Source organism: Gavia stellata, chromosome 21 (genome assembly GCF_030936135.1).
Source record: "Gavia stellata isolate bGavSte3 chromosome 21, bGavSte3.hap2, whole genome shotgun sequence".
NCBI classification, from domain to species: Eukaryota; Metazoa; Chordata; class Aves; order Gaviiformes; family Gaviidae; genus Gavia; species Gavia stellata.
In genome coordinates, this window is record NC_082614.1 from 13,726,354 (window position 1) to 13,747,509 (window position 21,156).

At 49.7% G+C, this 21,156-nt stretch overlaps 1 protein-coding gene across 1 annotated transcript; it reads right to left on the reverse strand.

Annotated features, from left to right (window-relative positions):
- Positions 1-1,277: 1,277 nt before the first annotated feature.
- MORN3 (MORN repeat containing 3) lies at positions 1,278-9,937 on the reverse strand. Its single transcript, XM_059827861.1, has 5 exons — positions 9,790-9,937; positions 8,953-9,110; positions 6,709-6,868; positions 3,853-4,037; positions 1,278-1,346 (listed from the first exon to the last, which is right to left on the reverse strand). The coding sequence occupies exons 1-5, from the start codon at positions 9,932-9,934 to the stop codon at positions 1,278-1,280; spliced, it is 717 nt and encodes a 238-aa protein (XP_059683844.1). The 5' UTR covers positions 9,935-9,937.
- Between the last annotated feature and the right edge of the window lie 11,219 nt (positions 9,938-21,156).

Consider the following 21,156-nt stretch of genomic DNA (forward strand, 5'->3'; position numbering starts at 1 on the left):
GCATTTTAAACATTGGTTATTCTGTATCACTTATTTAGATATAAAATACTTTAATGAAATAAAATATACTCAATTGTTGCCGATTATTTGTTATCTAGAGGCCTAAAATATGCTTATTTTCTCTATATCCTTTATCTCTTCAGCTATATTGTGCTAATCCTAACCGTTTATTTCTGAGGATCTTTTAAATGTATTCAGTTCCTCATTTCGGTTGTAATACAAAGATAAAACTTCCTGTTCACGCAGGCAGCTATAAAGAATATAACCTAGTTGACATGCTTTTCCTCCTGTCAGCACTGCTTAAATCTCGGGACTGAGCATGTTGTATTGTTGTTATTCTCTCCGAGTGCTTAAATAGAAAAGTAGGTTATCTTTCAGCCTGGAAAACATGAAGAGTCAAGGGACCAAACGAACTGTAAACAAGAGGTGATACTCGGAAGCACGGTATTCATCAGGTGAACTAATAACCCACTCTCTCACGGTTGGTTTTTCACCAGCCAGCTGCGGGGCCACCCACCTTCCTTCAGTCTGGTGGGTGATGCTGAGCAATGCCTCTCAGATCAGCTGCGCCGCAGCTCTGCATGGCTGGCCCATGGTCCGTGCATCGGGTAGAAATGGAGCAGCCGGCGCAATGCCGTTGAGTGCCGGGGGTCCAGCGCATGGGCTGGCCCAGGAGCAGAGCCGGGGTGAGGTCTGGTGCCCTGCGTTCCAGGGAGTTAGAGAGGAGAACCAGCGTCACGTTGCAGAAAACGCACGGAGAGAGCAAGTGAAGTTGTGTTAATAAAAATATTAATTGAAACATGATCTGTTGTAACTTCAAAAGCCATCTTGGGTCGCAGGTATGTATCGGGCTAAGTTTGGGGGAAGTGGGAGGGCACAATTATTCGACTCTACTTTGCTAGGGCTTTGCTTTTATAGCACATAATAGAAACCCTTCGTCTCTAAGGCAATGTGAAAGACCTTGAAACCAAGAGGAGTGTGCTTTCTTTACAGGAGGAATAAGCCAGAGGAGCTGGGCAAAGGGTCACTCTGCCTGTCTTCCAGCACTTTGCAGCTTGTGGTTTTTCTTTTTTTTTCTTTCTTTTCCAAAATAATGGAGGGTGGGAGGAGGCTTCTGAGCAAAGCCACCTGCAGAGTGAAGCATACATGAGCAGCCTTGAGGGAAAAGTGTGGCAGACCATGACACAATACACCACAGCGTGGATTTGAGACTCAATAAGTAATCCAGGATCGTGTCTTATCTTGCATCTTTTTTTTTTTTCTTCAGCATCCAGTTATTAATTTTGGCTGTCATCAAACATTGCCTGGGCCTCTGCTAAAACACCATCTGGATCAGCTAGTTCAATCTAAATAGAAAGAATACAAACCAGTTATGCAGTGTAATTGAACAAGCTTAAGGTTTTATAGATCTTGATTATTCAAGCATTAAGGGAGAATCTCCCATGCATCAGGACTTCAGTTTATATTACAGCCTTTCCATTACTGTTTTAGAAACATTGCTACGCTTTCCTAATTTTATTAGCATGTTGAACATCACTTCATCTTGAAATAGCTCTGCATGGAGTGCAGTGATTCTCCTTTAACAAAACGCATTCTTGAACAAAACTGGCTTTGATTTGTAGCCTGTTGGGTCTCACCTATAGTTTTAAAAGGCGAGTAATTGCTGTCACCCAAGTGAGCATCAAGAGGTCATGTGAAAGCAGGGGTCTGGAGCCACGTAACCTGCACGCAGCTGGATGCAGGTTCCTGAGAGGGAAGCGCCAAAGCCCTGCCAGGATCTTGTCATCCCGCTCTGACCTGCTTTGTGTCCTGGTGCTTTCCTGGGGGTTTGTCTGTGTGTGTGTGGTGGTCTCCCCGGCAGAAGACATCCAGTCTTTTTCTCATTTATTTTGTTATGCTTTCTGAAGCCTTGCCTTCAAGAATTACAACCGCAAATATCCCAAGTCCACTGTGTTGTGCCTTTCCCTGTCTTTGCAGTTACATTCAAATTCTGCCTTGATGCAACCCCATCATCTACCTACTGGATTCTTGCAAAGCTTATGACAATCGCTCTCTAGTTTTCAGCCCTTTTCTGTCCTGTGCAGCCCCACTGTTTGTTCCTTTTACCTGCTAATGAAGATGCACAGTGATGCTTCTCCCATGCAGAAGCTCAGATCCTCACCGTTGGCCTCTTGCCAGGTGAAAGCTGACCATTTAGTCCATCTCTCGTTTTGGCAGTTTCTAACATTCGCCTTATGTCTACTTTTCTCTAACAGCTGCTGCGACAGTAATTTGACAAAAGGTTTATGAAAATCTGAAGTCAATTTTTCTCCTTTTGTCTGTTACTTCCTTCGTACTCTGAGATCAATAAATCTCTCTAGATGGAAAGCGCAATAACAGCAGTGAAAGTTGATGCTTTCTTTTTACTCATAGAGCAGAAGGAAACTGGGTCATAACTCGGTCTTCAGGGAGTTAACTAACAGCCCGGCTTGAACATCCTGCCTTAGCGAAATGGCCATTCCTCCCCGGGCTGGGTTGTTGGAAGAGGTCGTTCTCGGCTGACCTTTGACAACCCTTGTAAGGTAAATATTTTTAGCTACAGAAGTACTGCTCCTTTCACTCTTTTTTTTCAAAATCGAGATTGTTTTCCCTGGGTGAGTGTTTGGTGTTTATTATTCTACGCTGCCGTGGGTGTGCCTAGTACTTACAGGATTAACTGCTTGTCAAAAATGCCTGCGCTCAAAGGGCCCTTGCTATCGAAACCAGATTTGAAAAAATAAGGGAAGCAATGATGGAACAGCTGTGAGCTTCAGCAGGCTGCACGCGCCCAATATCACTTGCAACAACCTTGTCCCTGGAGCAGAGGAGGAAGGTAGGGAGCTTTACCTGCCACGGGGCCGTGCTATTCCCTGTGTTACTGGAGTAAAGCAGCGTGCTGTGGTTATCCAGTGTGGTTCTGCTCGGCTCTAAGCAAAGAGGAGCTTCCCCACCCGTACCCTGCAGTAACCGTCCCTTGGAAATGCGGTGCCTTTGTGTTTCGCGTGTGCAACACGCAGACCATGGGGATTCAAGCCGAGACTCTTTTGTCCGGCTGTGTCACTTGGAGCCACGTCTGTTCCCTAGTGACCCCCATGCCCTGTCCCCTCCGAGGGCACGGAGCGGGGCACAGGCGCTCCCGTCCTCCGGCTCCCGCACCAAAGAGTTGTGCGAGGACCCGGCAGCTGCCAGGCTGATGGCCTGGGGTGTCCGCGTGCCCCATCGTGCATCTCACCGAGTCTTTGGGAGTGGGACAGGGACTGGCTCTTCCTCCACAGCCTGTGTCACTCTTAAGGGAAAAGGGGAGCAGAGCACGTCAGCTCTCAGACACCCATCTGCCCGCCTTGGGGAAGCTACACGCGCCCCTCTGCCCACGGGGCTGCTGGACACGGACGAGCCCCTGCCTCGGGGTGCCCGGGTGAAGGAACTAGCTGATGCTAGCGCTGCAGCTGCTCAGGTTGCGGTAAGGTCCAGTCAGCTTTAGCGGTTTGGCTTGGCGAAATCATTTGGTTTTGACGCAAATCCCGCTATTGTCTCTGCCTCTATTGTCCCGGTTTCCTTTGTGCTGCTTCAGGTCTCTAAGCAGTTTTGGTGCATGAGAACTGCATTTTTTTTCAGATGGAGGCGATTAGGAGGCTCCAGCGGTGGCTGGAGGGGCTGTTTGTCCTTACGGGGCTGTTTAGGACGCTGCTGGCCAAAAGACTCTGAGCACACACCCCGTGAGCTGGGAACCCCATGGGGGTAATCACTTGGAGAGTGAAATGCTACCTGGAGAGCTGCCCCGAGCGCTGATGAATGCAAACATCACTAGCAAAACCGAAATTTCCAAGCAATTACCTTTGGGATTGGATACTGAGTAGGGGCAGGAGCTTCGTCTCTGCCAAAGTCAATCAGAATTCCACATTTTGGTATATCTGCTGCCCAGATACCTTCAAACAACTGTCCCTTATCCAAGTAGAAAAATTTCCCTGGGCCATGCTTCTTTCCATCCTTCCAACCTCCTTCGTACCGATTTTCATTTGCTGCAATTAAATACATGAACAGACCATGAAATTTGCACTGTTTCATTAAGGGGCTACAAACAAAACCAATCAACACAGCAAACCGACAGAAGTAGTAGTCAACTGTTTGGCTCCTCTTAGTAATTTCAAGGGGGCTGCGGCACGGTGTGTCCGTCTGTTTTCGCGGTGCTCCGCTTGCTGCGCCGCAGAGGACAAAAGGCTGCAGAAGAAGCCCACGCTCGCCCACTTGGAACAAGAAGCGCATTTGCCTGCTTTGTTCTGCTCCCGGTCATACTCGTTTTTTGCTGATATGCGGAGCGAGTGAGCTCAGGGTAAGAGTAGTCGCTGAGTCACTCTTCACAGCATGAAAAATTATAGGACTCAAGTTCCGGATTTGTCACTGCAACAAATCACGCAGCATCTCTGGCCTGAAGAGGTTTGCTCGTCTGGGCAAGGAACAGCAGCACTGTCTGATCGTTGTCCAGTCAAAATAATCTTGATTTCAAACGATGCTTGTAGTTATGTTTTTCCTCAATGAATTACAGAGCAAGAATTGCTGTGAGTGTCTGAATGGCTCAGGCAATCGGCAACAGACTGTTTTTCCAGCTGTACTGCATCTCTTGGCGTTTTTCTGCAAGTTGAGAGAGGTTTTTTTGGGCTCTGTGCTGCTCTGCAGGAATTCATCCATCCGTCAAGAGAGAAAGCAGAGCTGCGAGGGGAAGAGAGCAGCCTCGTCCAGGGACGCCGGTTGAGAAGGGGCGTCATACCCACAGTGACGTTGGGGCTGGGACACATCCAGGCCACCCTGCTCTCATTAGGAGGGTCCTCTGCTGTCCCCTTTTCCCAGATATAGTGTTCCTAAGCCAAAACCCATGGGGTTTCCAACCAAGTTACTTAGTGGAAATATCTTTGGGTCTCAGCTAAACTCTGCCATTCTTCGTGGCAAGAGGTGGACGAAATACCAGGGCACCCAGCACGGTGCCGCAGAGGGAGCTGGGGATGGGCAGAACGCCGGAAGGCAAGAGGGAAAAACCAAAAATGCTGCTGGGGAGCGTGGCTGCCGGGCTCTTCAGGCAGGGTCTGGTTTACAGGTCGGAGCCGTGGCGGTGGTCATCTTCAGCTTGCATCTGGCGGCGTGCTTATCCGCAACACCGACCTGCCCTGCCCGCCGGTGGGAGCAGCTCGGCTTCTGCTCTCCAGCCACCGGCAACTCAGAAACCATCGAAATCACAGCCCCGGCTGTGATGGAGGGGCCATCCACCGCTCCGGCTGCACCGCGGCGCCCGGCTGCTCCCATCCGCTCTCCTCCCAGAGCATCTCAGAGGCTGCGTCGCTCACAGCCGAGATCTCCTCTGCGGACATGCAATGCTCTGGTTTAAAAGCCGTCCGGCAACGGGCTGCAGCAGAGGCGGCAAACGCTCGCGGTGCTCCCAGCCAGGTCCACCCTTGCCGGGCACGCCGCCACTACAAGCAATTTAATCCTGAGCTGCAGCTCATCGTGACCTGCGCTGAAGAACTCCTTTTCTTTCACCATCGCAAAGCTGCCGGCACATGGGCATGCTTCCAGCGGCTGAGCTGAATACATTCAGCTTGTGGGGATGAAATAATTGCTCTGGCTAATTTTAACCAAAAGGAATCCAGCTCGCAATCGGTTGCCGGCTACGCTGGAGGCAACCGGGCTCTGAAACTGCGTTATCAGCCGCAGCTCAGACCCGAGGGGTCGTCAGTTTATAATGCCAAGGGGGACTTGGACGGGAATGAAGCAGATCAGTGGAAGGAGTTACCCCTGGAAGCAGGTGCTGATTTCATCTGGATGAGCCATCGGTCCAAAGTGACTTCACAGTCATCAGGGAGAGGGCAGTCGTGCATGTGACGTGCACTGAAGGTCGTGCTTGTACCTCCCACCTGCTTTGCTTAGCTAATTACTAGCCTTGAGATGACTTTCAAGCAAAAAAAATAGAATAGATGAATAATAATATGGAGATAATATTTCTTCAGATGTTCCTGGAACGCAGTGCCTTGTACTGCAAAGGACTGGGATTCTTGGCTTCGGGGAAAAATGTGTTAAACTCCAAGCAAAATAAGGGAAAAAAATTTTCCAAATTTCTATTTTTATGCTGAGATTGCCCCCAACATTCCCAATCCGTGATGTGCTCGGTGTTATTTCTGGGAAGGGATTGTGTACTAATGAAATCCCTGTGTTCACTCAACGTGAGCCAGTGTCGGAAGTCAGAGAGGGGATGGAGGGAACTCAGAAAGAAAACTTCTCTCTTTTTTTTTTTCCTGTGCTGGAAACTGGACTCCTCTTTGGTATGCAGCAGTTAGAAAGTATGTCTGGCAAAGTGCCTGGCTTGAAAAGAGAGATTTGCTCTTCTCTGACCCAACAGTATATTATCTCTAACCCTAACCATCCCACTCATTTAAATGTAAATCACAGCAAAAATAAGCTTTCATGCGGGTAGGCTTGAGCAGCGCAACGCCGGCCCTTGCGCAGCCGGTGCTGCCTCCAGCCCCAAACCAGGAGGGGAGGGATGACACAGGGGAGCAGCCGCAACCCTGACGCAAGGCTGCAGCGGGAAACGCGATGTAGCATCCAGAAATCTGGACGGCAGAGGCATCCGGAGAGCCGCGCGACACCGAATACCTTGAAGGGGGCTGGCAGACACATTGGGTGAGGGTGGCCGGTACTTACGCAGCCGCAGCATCCCCTCTCCGCCGGGCCGGTCCGCCAGCCACTGCCCCTCGTAGATGGATCCGTCCCGGTAGTACATCCGTCCCCAGCCGCTCCGCAGCCCGCCGCTCCACTCGCCCTCGTAGCACTCTTCGCCGGGGTAAAACGTGGCCCCGTAGCCCTGGAGGGCAGCACAGAGACGGCCGGTTAGGAGCTTCTGTATTGAAAGGGGTCAGTGTTCTATTTGGGGATATTACTTTCTCCATACCCCACTCCTCCGCTCACTGCTCTCACACACGGCTGCTGGCGCCCAGCTCGGTGGCCATTCTTGTGTTGGAGGAAACGGGAGGTGATGGTAGGGGATTTTTTTTGGGCAGATGATTTTATTCCCACGACAAAACCTCAGGTTTGTATCTCAGTGTGTTATTATTGGCACGATTGCTGCTAATATTTAGCTAAAAGCGGGTTTTACTAGAATATAAAGCCGCCTGGGGATAGGCAGCATAAAAAAGCCCTGTCTCTCAACGCGGGGATTTTACGCCTTTCAACCCTGACGATGTTTCCTACGGCCCACTGTGTCCCAGGCTGGGCAACTCCGTCCCTTGCCCCTGGGCAGACCAAAGGTCTCTAAGCGATGCTAACCACAGAAACCGTTTTGCCTTCTCCTCCGGTCCGTACCCCCGAAGAGGTGCTGCCCTGAGCAGCCCCTCGCCTTGCTTCCTTCCTCCTTCGCCAGAAACTGAAGGCAGCCCTGAAGGCTACCTGCGGTGAGCCCGGCAGCGATGCCACGCGTGCCTCCCTCAGCCGGGCGCCGGGCCAGGCTCCCGGGGCGGCAGGCGTCTCCCCGGCGGGGCAGGCGAGCTCCGACGTTGAGCAGTCATCGCTTTCCCTCCCTGGGCTTGATGCCGCCGGCAGGTTTGCTTGGTGAACTTCTGAGTTAAGAGCGCTGGGTGTGCGCAAGGCGGGCACCCCAGGAGGGGTTTCTTACCTGTTTTTTTGCCATGAAGAGAAATCCAGAGGTAGCCCCTATACCAGGGAGCGATACCAGTAAGAAATATTTACATATTACTAATGAGTTTCCCTATAGGCATAAAGCGTTAAGTTATCCCTGAACAAAAAATAAAATCAGTTCTGGAAATAACTGATTTTTCTGAGCATTAATTTTATTAAACTGCATGGACGTAAAGGGGAGGCTTTTGTAGAAGAGAAAAACAACCCTAGTGATATGTGGATGGCGTTATAAATCTTTCACCAAAGCTCAATTATGCAAAATATATCCTCAAAGAACGGGAGGGGAAGCTCCCTCGTAGAGACCGGAGCTGTAGAGCTGCACACCAATTAGAAGCGTAACAGGCTATTAATTTAATTTAAGAGCAGACACAAAGGCGAACACAAGGTTTCCATTGGCAGATCAGCAAACGTTCCGACAAGGATTTTGCGCTTAAGACTGCAGTCATTTTTACCAGATGACTTCCTTGTCATGTTCCCTTTAGAAAAAGCAGTGATTTATGTGACAGGCTTAATTTCCAGAAGAACCCACGTTATTTGTCTATCGTGCTGCAGAACTCCCAGAAGAAGGTACATTTTCCTGCAGTGCTTATAGCACAGGTTCCTCCGACCGCTTCCCGGACGAGAGGAATGGAAGGGATGGCTGGGGAGGGTTAAGACACAGGATAGGAAACTTCTCATCTTGCTTGGCCGAGCTGCAGGTGAGTGCGAGCCGCGACCGCTGCTCTGCGGCAGCTGCGGGGAGGTCGGGGCTGTAACCCGGTCACCAGCGGACGGGTGGGATGGATCCGTCTCCAGCTGGGAGACGGCGGGTGACGGGGCGCTTTTATGAATGATGGATTGATTTTTATTCTTGAAGCTTCCTGGGCTTTCTGCAGGTTCAGACTAAGATTTAAAGAGAGCGCAAGGCTGGAGGAAGGTTTGTTCCTGCAGCTTCTGCCCGGAGTCACGCTACTGCTTCCCTATCCCCGGCTGCGGGACACGGTGCAGCTCCGCAGCATCTGACGTGGAGAGGTGAGTAACGCCAGGAGCAGCGAGGTTGGGGAGGGCAGGGAGGGAGGGCTTAAATACCAGAGCTTTTGCTCCTGTTTTCATTTTCTTGTTGCACGCATTTGTTTCCCCAAAACCCTTCAATTCAGCCTCAGTATTTGAAAAATCTGTATTTTAAGTGATCTTTTTGCACGTGTGCACCCAACTCCTCCCCACGTTTTGGGGAACGCTGCCTGGCTGCCGGCGGGCACAGGAAATCTCACTTACGCATTTTTTGTCGTTCTTCCACCAGCCTGTGTACACCTTCTTGTATTCCTTGGTTATGGGGTCAGGAATGCTGTATGAGCCGTAACCATCCCGCTTCCCAAACTTCCAGTCCCCGCTATAAATAGCTCCGGTCCGTTTCCATACCTGGGTGCCTTTACCTGTTTAAGAAACAAGAGGAACGACGGGGAGACCATCGCGGTTGTTAGGAGAAGGGTTTATGGGGCTGCCTTCCTACGGCTCCGGCTCCGTCCCAGGAGAGGCGGCGCTGCCCGCACCGAGGCAGGTTTATGTCTGGGATGCAGTTTAGCTTCCCGACTCGGATGCATCGTTAATCTTGATCAGGGGCTTCCTGTGTGGCCTTTGCGAAGGCACTTAAATCTTTCCAAACCTTGGTTTACCGCTTGTAAACAAGCCTGTCCTGCTCCGGCTGCTCAGGGCTCGGTCAGGGTCTCCTTCCCCTCCAGCACCCGCCACCACTCGAGGATAAATTAATATTCCTGAAGCCAAGCCGGGAGCCGAGAGAGCTCCAGGGACTGTGCAGCCCGGGCACATCCCGGTGCGGGGAGCTGCCTGCTGTTCGCTGTGTTTGCAGAGCATTTTTAAACATCTGTAATCTAGATATTTCAGGTAATTGCCCCTGAGTGCATGCAAAAGCCCTTCAAGTTACCTATTAGAAATATGCTTGAGCACATTTTTGCATTACATATGTATATAAATATAGTTATACATGAATGAATGGTCTTCCAGGAGCATACACAACCGCTGACCGCTCCCTGCCCCAGGAACGTTTGTAAAGGCATCTAAATCGATATTTTTCTTCCAAATGATCTATCTTACCGTGTTTCAAGTTGTCCAGCCATTCTCCAGTATACTGATCCCCATTCACAGCGTAGACCGTGTGTCTTAATCCACATTTCCGTGCTTTCCTGTCCCATTCATGCCAGAGAGGCTCTGTAGCCCTGGGGTATTTTACAATGGGCATATTGTTCGTGGCTGGAGAGGAAAACAAAGGATTGTCAGCAATAAATTAGAAAGAAATGAGAAGGCAGGTATGGGCAGAACAGTCTATTTGTGAGCTGTGTTTTAATATGCACCTGAGTCGGTAATTGATGTCTGCCTTTGGCGGGGTAAAATAGAGATCTAACAAAGGGAAGGTATCTAAAAATACCGAAGAACGCGCCAGCGCTGTCTGAAAATAGCCTGGCCTGTTAGGAAATGTTAAATAAGTCTCAGCAGGTCAGGTCTGCGGTGGGCATCGGTCTCTGCGCCTGCCAGAGGTCTTGGGGAGCGCAGGGAAAGGCAGCCCCTTTCTCCATACAGCCGGAACCCTGCCGGGCTCCTTCCCCCGGCCGCTCCGCCGCTGGCTCTGCGCGAGGCGGGAGCGGTCGTTTGAGCAAATTCGAAAATTACTTGTTTGCTAGGAAATATCTCAGGACGTTGGAAAACATTCACAAGACGGAGCGGGTCAGAGAGTTGGCCGGTGTCCCCGGGGCGCACCAGGAGCTGGGACACTTCATACGTCCAGCAGTAACGTAGCTCGGGCTCCTTTACTGCTAAAAATATCACTCCTGAAGGTGTCTTGTTAAAGGGGGTCAAAACCACAACGTTTCTATCTACCAGGAGGCCGCGGACTTGCCCAAGGCAGGACAAACGCTCATCAGTCAAGCAAAGCTGCCAAGGAAGTGGCTTCCGAAGTGACGTGGGATTTTACGCGTGAAGACCAGGCAGGGGAAGACGGGCACAGCGAGGGGGTGGTTCGGGGGTAGGAGGTCTGGAGGGAAAGGATCAGCGTGGGGGAAGAGACGGGAGAAGCTGGTTTGGCCCATCAATACAGAGAGGACGACGGGAGGGTACGGCGCGGTGGTGATTTCTGGGCATTGCCGGTGGAACGCCTCGCCGTTCAGCACAGCGGGAACGCCGGCATGGACTCGGAGGTGAGAATGGTCTCCTATAAACCATAAATAAACACCAAGAGGTGGCTGTAGAAACAAAAAGTGAGTTTCTATGAATGCCGTCGAGACCCAGCGCTTGGCCGGAGCCCGGTGGGGTGGGATGCTCTCCGATTTTGTCTCCTGGGCTCCCCCTTCTGTCCTGATCCGCTGGGCTGAGCCACGTCTGGGGATTTTGCTGTGTTTCTCCCTTCTCGGCAGAGCAGAGCTCCGGTTCCTGCTGTGCTGTGGGTGCCAGGGAGCCCGGCGTGGGGGAGCGCGTGGAGCTAGGGAGGCGAGGGGAAAGGAAGGCGCTTCGGGTCCTTGCTAGGGAATAAAAGCTAGAAATTACGTCTAAGAAAATATAGTTAGCGTTCGTCCTCAGTTCTCCATGTAGCCGTGGGAAACAGTTATTTGGGGAGGGGTATCATTGCTAAAAAAAGTACTTCTGTGTCCGTGATGAGCCTTCCTCCCCAAAACACCGCTGTGCTGTGTAGCGCACGTCTCACGTGGCTCCTTACCGTGGGGCTGTGGGGAGCGCGGGCAGGGCCGGGGGACCTGCCCGGGTACCGCATTGTGAGCTCGGACCCGGGCAGGGGTGAGGGTTCCTGCCAGGCTGCGGTGGGAGGAGAGGGGCCGGAGAGTGGGGTCCCGGCTGGTCGCTCCCCCTTCAGCTGTCGAAGGCGGGTGCCTCCTCCACCAGCCTCAAGGAGAGTGGGGAAGGTGAAGACCACCGCGTTGCCAACCCTCAAAGCGGATGTTTTGGGGACAGGGTTGTCTGTGAGGGCAGAGGAGGATTTGGCAGCTGGAGTCCCCCGGCCATGCCACCCACCTGGGATCATCTACATTTGAGGACACGGAGGGCAGGATCTGTCCCGCGGTAGGACAGAGTGGCAGCCCGCTGAAGACAACGGGTTTTCTGCAATGCAAACACAGGATAGACCACAGTTCCTCTCGCCTTCGGGTGCCACAGCCCCTGGCGAGGGGGCTCTCACCAATATTTGCCACGGGCTGCGGGTTTGCAGGACACAGAGCCACACGTCGCCCGCTCACGTCTGTCCTCCCCTTGCTGGGGGAGCAACAGAGCCGAGCTACAGCTACATGCACCCACCCCGACACCGGCCGTGACCTCCGAGCAGCTCACGGCTGTGAAGAGCGGTCTCCTCGCTACCCCCGCCAGATAGGAGCATCGCTGTCCCATTACTGCATTTGGCCACTAATTTAGCTCAAAGCTTAGGATTTAAAAGGCCCAAGGAGGATTTCCAGCTGCGGGGGCAGCCCCAGCGCCCTGCCGTCTGCTCGCCGTGCCCTCCGAGGCACAGCCTGAGCGGAGCACCCGGGCTAACGCAGGCTGGCGGGAGCCACCTTTATTTGCTGAATCCCCTTCCAAGTTTACGACAGCGACGCCGGGTTTGCGTTAAGTGTTAATGTAGTCGGTATTCGCCACCCTGGATGTTTTTAGGCACCTACTAGAAGGGCGCGGGGAGGCTGGCAGCGGTGCAGAGCCTCCTGCGCAGGTCCTGCGCTTCTCCGAGCATGGGATGCCCGGCAGCCCGCAGCGGTGGCTGCAGCTCTCGGCGCTGGCGGCTAGAGGCTGCTGCTCCCATGCGCCTCTGCCACCGCTGCTGCACTTGGGGATGAGGATCTTACAGAATCCCAGAGCCTCCAGACACTGGTCTGTGCTCTCGCTTTGGAGCTTTGTCAGGTTTAGTTTGTACAGCCCTACGGGAAGCTTGGTTTTTTCCCCTGGCTCTTCACAGAACTTCAGGGCAATGCAATTTAGCTGCAACTATACTTTTTTTCAGTCACGCATATTAACTTAATGAAGAGCAAGGCGGAAAATTCAACCGGCTGCAGGCTGCTGGCTGTCCCTGGCAGCTCCCTGCCTGCCGCCGCACCGCATCCCGTGTGCGACCTCCGCACCAGCTCTGCCTGCGCAGGAGCACCCTGCCCGACTGTCGCCCAGCCCCGAGGACGCCCTGGGTGAGCTCCCCCCTTGCACGGACCCCTGCCCCACGGCACTGCACTGCACCGGGGTCCCATTGCTGGCACCCTCCGGAGCAGCCGAGCCATCCCCAGTCCCTCCTTGTCCCTGCAGCGGTGTCTCCGAGCGGGATGCCCAGGACGCCTTTTGCTGCTCCTCCCCAGCGAGACCAGGGTGTCAGAGCAGCGATGGGAGCGGATGGCGGGGAAAGCCCATGCGCTCGGTTTGCAAAGCACCCTCGAGTTTGGCCCACGCTCTCCTGCTGCCCCCCACCCTGAAAGCCACCCCTTGGCGGACACCAACCGGACACCAACCTGCGCTCGGTGCCGGCTGGGTGCTGCCGGCTGCATCGGCGGGGTCGTCATAGCAACTCTGCCAAACTCCTGCGCGAAGGGTCATGGGAGCATGGCCGGCAGAGCTGGAGGACCGAGAGAGGGATGCTGGCGGGACGGGGGCCCACCCTGCGCACCCCACGGTGAGCACGAGGGATGGAGCCGGAGCCGGGCTCCTCCGTGGAGCTCTGCGGAGCTGCGTGTCTTGGAGTTAAGGATTATCCAGCAGAATATAAAATGCTGATGAGCAACAAGTGTTTCGTCTCTGGTTGGGTTTTTTTATGTGCACAGCAGCAGAAGGCTGGAAAGGAAAGCACTGATTACAGCACCGGTGGGTAGCAAATAAATCAGCCTTGCCAGTGTTGGAAGAAAAAGGAGAAACCCTCTGAAAATGCACCTCAGAGGTCTTAAAAGAGAAATCTGAATAAACCTGACACCAATTCCCTCACCCGTTACATTTCTTCTGCAGCCACGGCAAGCAGGGATTGCCATTATGGCCGTGTGGGTGTCCGTAATAACCTTCCCTAACAGGAACTTAATTGTGCACATTTCAGGTATAAACCCAAAGTTCTCGTCTCACTCCCATGAGCCAAACACATCTGTTTATTCTCATCCTTTTACCACATTTTTCGTGCACAACGCTGCAGGCTGGATGGTAAAAATCTTGAGGCAGGTGGGGAATCTCACGTTGAAACAACCTGGGGAGGTGAGATCCAGCTCGGTCTTCCCTGGGGGGGCTCCTCTGCCGTCTTCAACGTTTGTAGCATTGAAGGCGGCTTAAAGGCTGTGTCCGTGCTCGGGTGCGCGTGAGGGGACGGTGGCTACCGGGGTAATGTGCAATTTTTGACTGCAAGGAGGGGAGGATCTTTCAGGTTTGATGGTGAGTGACAGGGAACACAGCGAGTAGTGAAACCATAAGGCTCTTTCACCCAGGACTGTCTCTGCAGTCAGTATGGGCAGGGGAGGAAAAAACCTCCTCCTTGGACTTATTCCAAGCGTGAGCGTGACTGAAGGCGAATATTCCATTTCCCATGACACGTGTGAGGGTCACGGAGCAGGAGGAGACAACGCTGCTCCCTGGGAAATCGGTGGGAGAAGGAAAATGAGCTGGAGGGAGGGAAGAGGTGCTCCACATCCAACACGCAAGCTGGCGTGGAAACGATGGAGGGAGATCCGTACCGTGGGAGAATACAAACGCAGAATTTCTGGTGCTGGATTAGATGAATTGGGAAGACGGCAGCCGCCGGTGAGCAGGTCCCAGCATCTCCTCCCTGGCCGCAGGAGACGTGCTGATGCAGCCGGGTGGTTCTGCATCTCCCTAAATCCAGGGATGTGGGAGAGGTGGAACTTACAGGTGGAACTTTCCTGCTTTCTTTAAGCAGGAAAACCAGACAGAAAACTATGGAAGTTGATGAAGTTAGGAAATACTTGAAGACGAGAAAATATTTCCTGTTATTAAAAATGAGATGAAGATGTTCAAGAAGGATTTATTCACACTCATTCACGTAAACGAGTTCTGGTTTTGGGCAGAGCCTAAGAATGACCGAAGACAATCGTTCCTGTGTTTTACCGTGGCCGGTTGTACGGGGCTAGGGCAGGGGACAGGGCTTTGTGGAGGAAAGGAGAGAAACCCATGAGGGAGAAGAAAAAATGCTTACTGCAACCCCAAGATTACAGCCTTAAATTACAGCCAGAAATAGCCCCTTCTGGAAAAGTATTAATTATTTTGACTATTTCAGCCCCTATATTGCACTGCACTTAACTGAGAATTTGTCAGTTAAAATAATTAGCTAATTAAGACAATTTAACTTGTTTATTTTTAAACAGCACAGGTTGTCCGAGGTTTTTGAACCGCAGGTCCAAACTACGTATCACCTAACTACAGCTTTTGCTAACCAGAAGTTATATACATATTTGAAACTCAATATATATTTGAAACCATTTTAGATGCAATAAAGACTTTAAAAGGATTAAAATAATTTGGCAACAAATTAAAATTCACAAATTGGGACCGAGAACTGCCTTAGTGAAAACCTCTACATCTGGATGCGACGGAGGGAAACACTTGGTGATGCCTTTGTTTCTGGGTCGCTTATTTTAAATCCTTCTGCTCCCGGTCTCTGTGTGTTTGTTATTTTACTCCCGTGGTCCCAGAGTGGGTTATCAGCACCAGCTGCCCTCACAGACCCTCCTGGCCCCACCACGGTCTCATCCCGAATAAATGCAGAGCCATTTCTTTGGGAAGAGGCCGTGCGTGATTCCCGTCTACATTTTTCTTAGTCCAGGTACAAAGATCTGAATTATACTTAATTATTTTGTCACTTGTTACTATCATTCCATACCTTTTGGTACTCCAAGGGTAGGGAGTGGATAAATGTAAGCGTACTCTTTTCACAAAAAAAGGTGCAATTAGACCATCTTGAAAAGAAGCTGGCAATATCTGCAGCTTTATCAGGAAGTTTTTTTGACTCACAGAACTGAAATGTTACTTAAAAAACGTCATTCCATTACAAGAGAAGGAACCCCGTTAATCAGTAAGAAGCGTGGACAATTTTTGTGAAGGGTGTCAGATATGCAGAATATATAATTCCGCCAAAGTGTGAGGTATAAACCCGAACTGACCCAAAAATGCCCTAACAAAATCCTCTTCCTCTCCTGAGAGCAGTCATTTCAAGGCACAACACTGAGGCCACCATGAAAAGTAGGGTCAAAATCCAGGTGACGACGGGCTAGGTGGAGAACTTGGTTTTTCCTTGATGCAATTCCCCTTGTTCCGGCCTTTCCAGCCAAAATTAGGCTCCAAATCTCCTTCTTGGCTGTTTTTTTTTAAAACTGGTTTCCTGTTTTGCTCTCACAGACATTGGTCGCTGCCGCTGAGGAGCACCAGCAAAGCCTCCTCCACCGGGGAGTGATGGGGCTTCAGTTCTGTTGCTGTCCAGACGGTCGTTGCTTCAGTTGTCCGGCATTTGATCAAACCTTACATTTATTAAGACTGAAAGGAAGCTGTTAAATCAGTCAGTGTAAATTATGCTTTAATTCAGCCTATTACACTGCCAATACAGTTGGTTGCAATGGACTTTTAGCTCTCCACTTTCTTCCAGTTCGGACACACGAAGAGCAAACCAAGCAAGGGGAGGATGCATGGGGAAAATGCCCAGAAACGCGCCATTTGTGGAGCAAGGTCCCATGATGCGCCTTTATTTCTTTCAGTTTAAAGAGTAAGATGTTTTTAAAGTTAAATAAACCCAAAGGACCTCAGTATTCTACATCTGAAACCAATCATTTTCGCAATGAAAGGAGACAGCTGCTCCGAGCTCAGTTTGCTCTCACAAAGCTTGGGGAATCACCCAAGTGAAATGCCCAAACCAACCGAAAACTGTCAGAATCAATAATTTAAGTTTATTCTGGGAACTTTGTAGAATAAATAGAGAAAAAAACATTTAGAGAAACATATGTTGGAATTCTTGAAAGGTGAAGAATGTGACAACAACATACTGTGGAAGTAGGATGCTCAGATGTGTGTTTTATTGCTGCTATATTCAAAAGAAAAGCCCGAGGAAGAGGTGGGAGAGTCTTGGACTCCGACCAAGCGTGTGCCGGGTTTAGCCGGATGAGCACAGAGTGGGTGTGTTATCCCAAAGCTTGGGTTCGTTACCCGGTGCGCATCGCCCAATTTACACACATTTATTATTTCCTTCTACTACGTAAATGCGCAGATACGGGTGCCTGGTCCAAACCAGCACCCCTCCTTGTCTTAATCACACAGCTTATATCACACAACTAATCAGCGTACTTCATAATGACTGGTTGGGAAAATTGCTGACTCTAATCTAAACAACATAACACATTTGCACATGCTCTTACTCATTTACATGTAAGATACATAAAAGCGGGGTAGGATTTTTCTATTCTGATTAGCTAAGTTCGCCTCAGGATACTATTTTGGCACTCTATTCTATTTTCTTAGAATTCGTCCTTGTGTTAATCCCTATCGTTCGCTAGTGAAGACAGTTTTTCTCTTTAATACGTCTAAATACCAGGTGCATTCATTACAAAATATCTTCTTTACATTCTTTACATTCTTTTCACTTATTTTTTGACCTTGCGTTTCGAGATGTTCTATCACAGGTGAAGCGCTGAAGGAGCTTCCCGACTGCTGTGTTTTTAAGAATTATTATTAGCAGCATTTAGGAGGGATTGAAGTGAAAGGTTTGAGATGTAGACTTCCCTGGTTCACTTTCACTTAAGAGGCAGTCTTGCGGGAAAGCGTTTCTTTAAAACTCTTCCCCCCTTTTTGCTGGGAGCAGCTCTCTCAAGATAAAAAACGTGTTGGTTTTACATCAAAACAACCTAAAGTAAGAACCCTACGTTATCTGAAATGTTCAAAGTGTTCACGCAAAGTGAAATGTTGAAGTCCTTGAGGTTGATGCTTAGGAGATACCCTCTCCCAACCAGTGTCTTTTGCCGCAGATTTACAGTTAATTCTCTGCTTAACCACCTGCAACAGGACTGTTCAAAGGTGTTAATTAGCAAAGTTACCCAAAGCTGAGAATTATTTACGGCACAACTGTAGAGTGCTTTGCAGGACCCTCGATATTGTTTTAAAACAGGCGGATCACAACAGGAAGATGGAGGCAGATAAATCTGGCCGCACTCGAGCTAAAGCCTCCCTTCAAGTCCTTAATTAGAATTAGAGGAATTAATCCAGATTACAGGATGAATCAGCAGTACCAATTTCCAGTTGAAACGTGTGCCAAGTGTTTTATTTATCACGGCTTATTGTCACCTGATGTTAGAATAGGGACTGACCCATATTGGTATTTTGTCTTTTCCAGTTTGCACTGTGCTGGAAAGAACCGATATTTCTAGGAGAGGGGAAAAGCATCTAAGGAAAGAGCCTCAAATATCGTAAGAGAAAAGAATGAATGGAATCTGCATTCAGAAAGAGTCTGGAGGGTGAAGGAAAGGAGCTTACATGTGACTGTACATATATAATTACATGTACTTGAACAAAATTTAACACCGAAAGAACAAACAGTCACCATTTCGCCATGATCCTTAACTTGATTTATTAACTCAATTTCTTTGGTATGTTTTCTGGCAGTGAATGGTCGATGAGTTGGGGATTAATTAAGGCAAAGGCAAAAGAGAGATTTCGTGCTTGTAGATTTGCTGTGCAAAGGCCTGAGAAGATCTCTGGCAGCAAAAGCCAGCCATTCAAAAGCCGGAAGGTTAGACCTGCAAGATACCTAAAAAAATGTTCTTAAAAATATTAAAATTCAGAGGAAAGGCACCATTCCTCCGTGCAACACTCCTGGTCCAGGTAACACAGGTAAGACAGTGCAGCGTTGCTGCATGAAGGCATTGGTGTCTTTCTGTACGTTTTAACTTTTTTGGGTAAGTTGTGTTTAAGACATCTGCTCCAAGGAAGCCACAAACCCTCTTTTAAGAAGCCTCTCACTGCTTAACCCTGCACAGCAGCATTTCTTGCCTCTGTAAAATGCAAACCGAATCAAAATCTCATCTGAGCTGTGGGAGCAGAGGGAGGGTTGGGGACGTAGCCAGGCGGGGCAACTGCCCAGGCTTTGTTTGCTACGGTGGGCAGGAAGGCATCCTTGAAAACGAATATGAAAACTGCACACAACTGGGTTAATTAGCTGTTGACCGAAGCGTATGTGGTTTGTTTAGCAGGCCGCGAGGAAAGATATGCAGACAGAACGGAGGCTCTCCTGAGATAAACCAGGCTCAAGAAAACAACATAGGACTGTGGGAGCCCCATCCCGGGGCATGCGCTCGGAGGAATTTACCCCGTGCTCCAGCTGAGCTGCAGAACCCGTTCCTGGCGCAGGGCAGGACGGGCGAGGTGCGGGAAGCCCCGAGCGCTGGCTGCTCAGAGCCCCTCTCCCCATCTGGGGCCAAGGGGCGGGAAGCCATCAGGGCTCTTCTGGGCTCTTCCAATTCCCTCTCTAAATCCTTAATCCAGCTGCTGAAAGAATGTGTGCTCCTGTAATAGTCCAGGAAGGTCTTTGATTGTCCACTGGGTGCAATGGGTGCAGATATTTAGGGGTACATTTTAGTCAGATAGATGATAGAAAAAAAAAGAAACCTTAAACTATATTATTCCTATATATCTTTTCATAATGAGGGAATTTTAACTATAATTCTCCCCCAAGATAAACATTTAATGCAGACAGGAAATGAAACGCACAAAGACCGGATTTTTAAAATGCCTTTTCTGTAGGAGTCGCTCCTGGAGGCAGAGCGGGACACCGGCCAGCACAGCCTTACCAGACACAACCCCAGCTGCCCTTCCACTGTCCCTTCCCCGTGTCCCCAGCCTCCGGAGCGGGAAGATCTGACTTAGACCTGCAATTTTCCACAGGTATCACTAGGAAGGCTTTCTGGATTAGTGCACACCCTCTTACTTTTTGCAGGATCCGTATTAAGGAGAGTGCCAATTTGAAAAGTCAGTACAAAGATAAATGGATGAGCGTTTATAAAGATTTTTTGGAGTCCCTTCCTTCAAGAAATCTAGTTTTGGAGCACGTTTTAGTTGTTGTAAAAATAAAAATTGCAAAAAGCCTGAAAACTGAAAAAGAAATTGACAGTTAAATAAAACTAATGCCGAGAACATGGATATGGAAACTTACGTCAGTCAGGACAACAGACTGTGATATATATTCTGTGATTTTTTATTTTATGATTCCTAAGTCAGAAATTAGAGTCCTTTTAAAATTCACAGATCTAATTAAAATCCGCAGTTTCCATTCTTAGCAAGTAGTATTATATACACTATAACAAACAAATTCTCTACATCTAGTTAAAAAAAAATGAGCGTTATCTTACCTTGCTTTGGGTTCATTCACAAAGATGTGATTGAAATAATGAGACTATACGAACAGCTATAATCTCCCAGGAGGTGGAAAGAGATTACAGGTAATTCTGAAGTCTTTTGTAACGGCGCAACATTAAACACTGTCAGAACCAGCTGTGCGGCCAGCTGTGCTACACTCCCATTATTTGTGTTTAACGAAGTTCTTTTGCATTTTCTGCTTTAAAGAAAATGCAGATCTCTTGAATGAGTATTAATAATCAGCATGTCTTAGTTAAAAGACCTTGAGAGAAATCTTTTGAGGTTGTAATTATACACAGCCTCAATATGCGTAAGAATTGTTCCTCATCAAGAGGTGTAGGGAAGAGGTAGGAAAGCTGTGAATAAAGGTCTGGTGATCCCTGGGTGCGCGGCTGTTCCAGGAGAGCTCCGGAGCCGGCATGGATCTGAGTGGGAAATGCACATTTCCTGCCTTTGTATGTGCGGCGCCCGCAGAAACACAGACCACGGCCCTAATGAACATGTCATCAGGCTGCAGAATGATGGCCCAGGGCAAATATCCGTGAGTGATATTAGGAGCTTTCTTCTGTCCTTTTGAGGCTTGTATCTCATGAGTGAAATGAATAGTTTTAAGGGTTATTTATAATTTATGATGTGTTCTGTAAGTACTTCTTCTTGAACGTTACGATTGACACAAGCAGTCCTACAAATGTTGAAGTGTTTTTACTTAAATGTTTTTACTAAAAGGAATTAAGGGGACATCCACAGAACGACCTGCTCTTAAAATGACCATTCCCGCTGGCAGCACAGACCGGGATCTTTGCTCTGACCACGTGCAAAATGCACCTGAAGCTCAAACCTGCAACCGATGGCAGCAGTGCCCGCGCTTTTTGCATCAACCGACCTCTGCCAACCTCACCGCGCACCTCACAACCCAAGCACGCCGACACCCTCCAGTCTGGATTCAGCCAGGTCTGCGGGAGGGTGTCAGCACCCCAACCTCCCCAGAGCAGGAAGGGGAAAGGTGTAGCTGCATTTGTTTAGGGCTTGCCCTGCTCATTACATCACACTGCGTGCTCGGTTCAGAGTGTGACGTAATGAGCGCGGCAAGCCCTAAACAAATGCAAG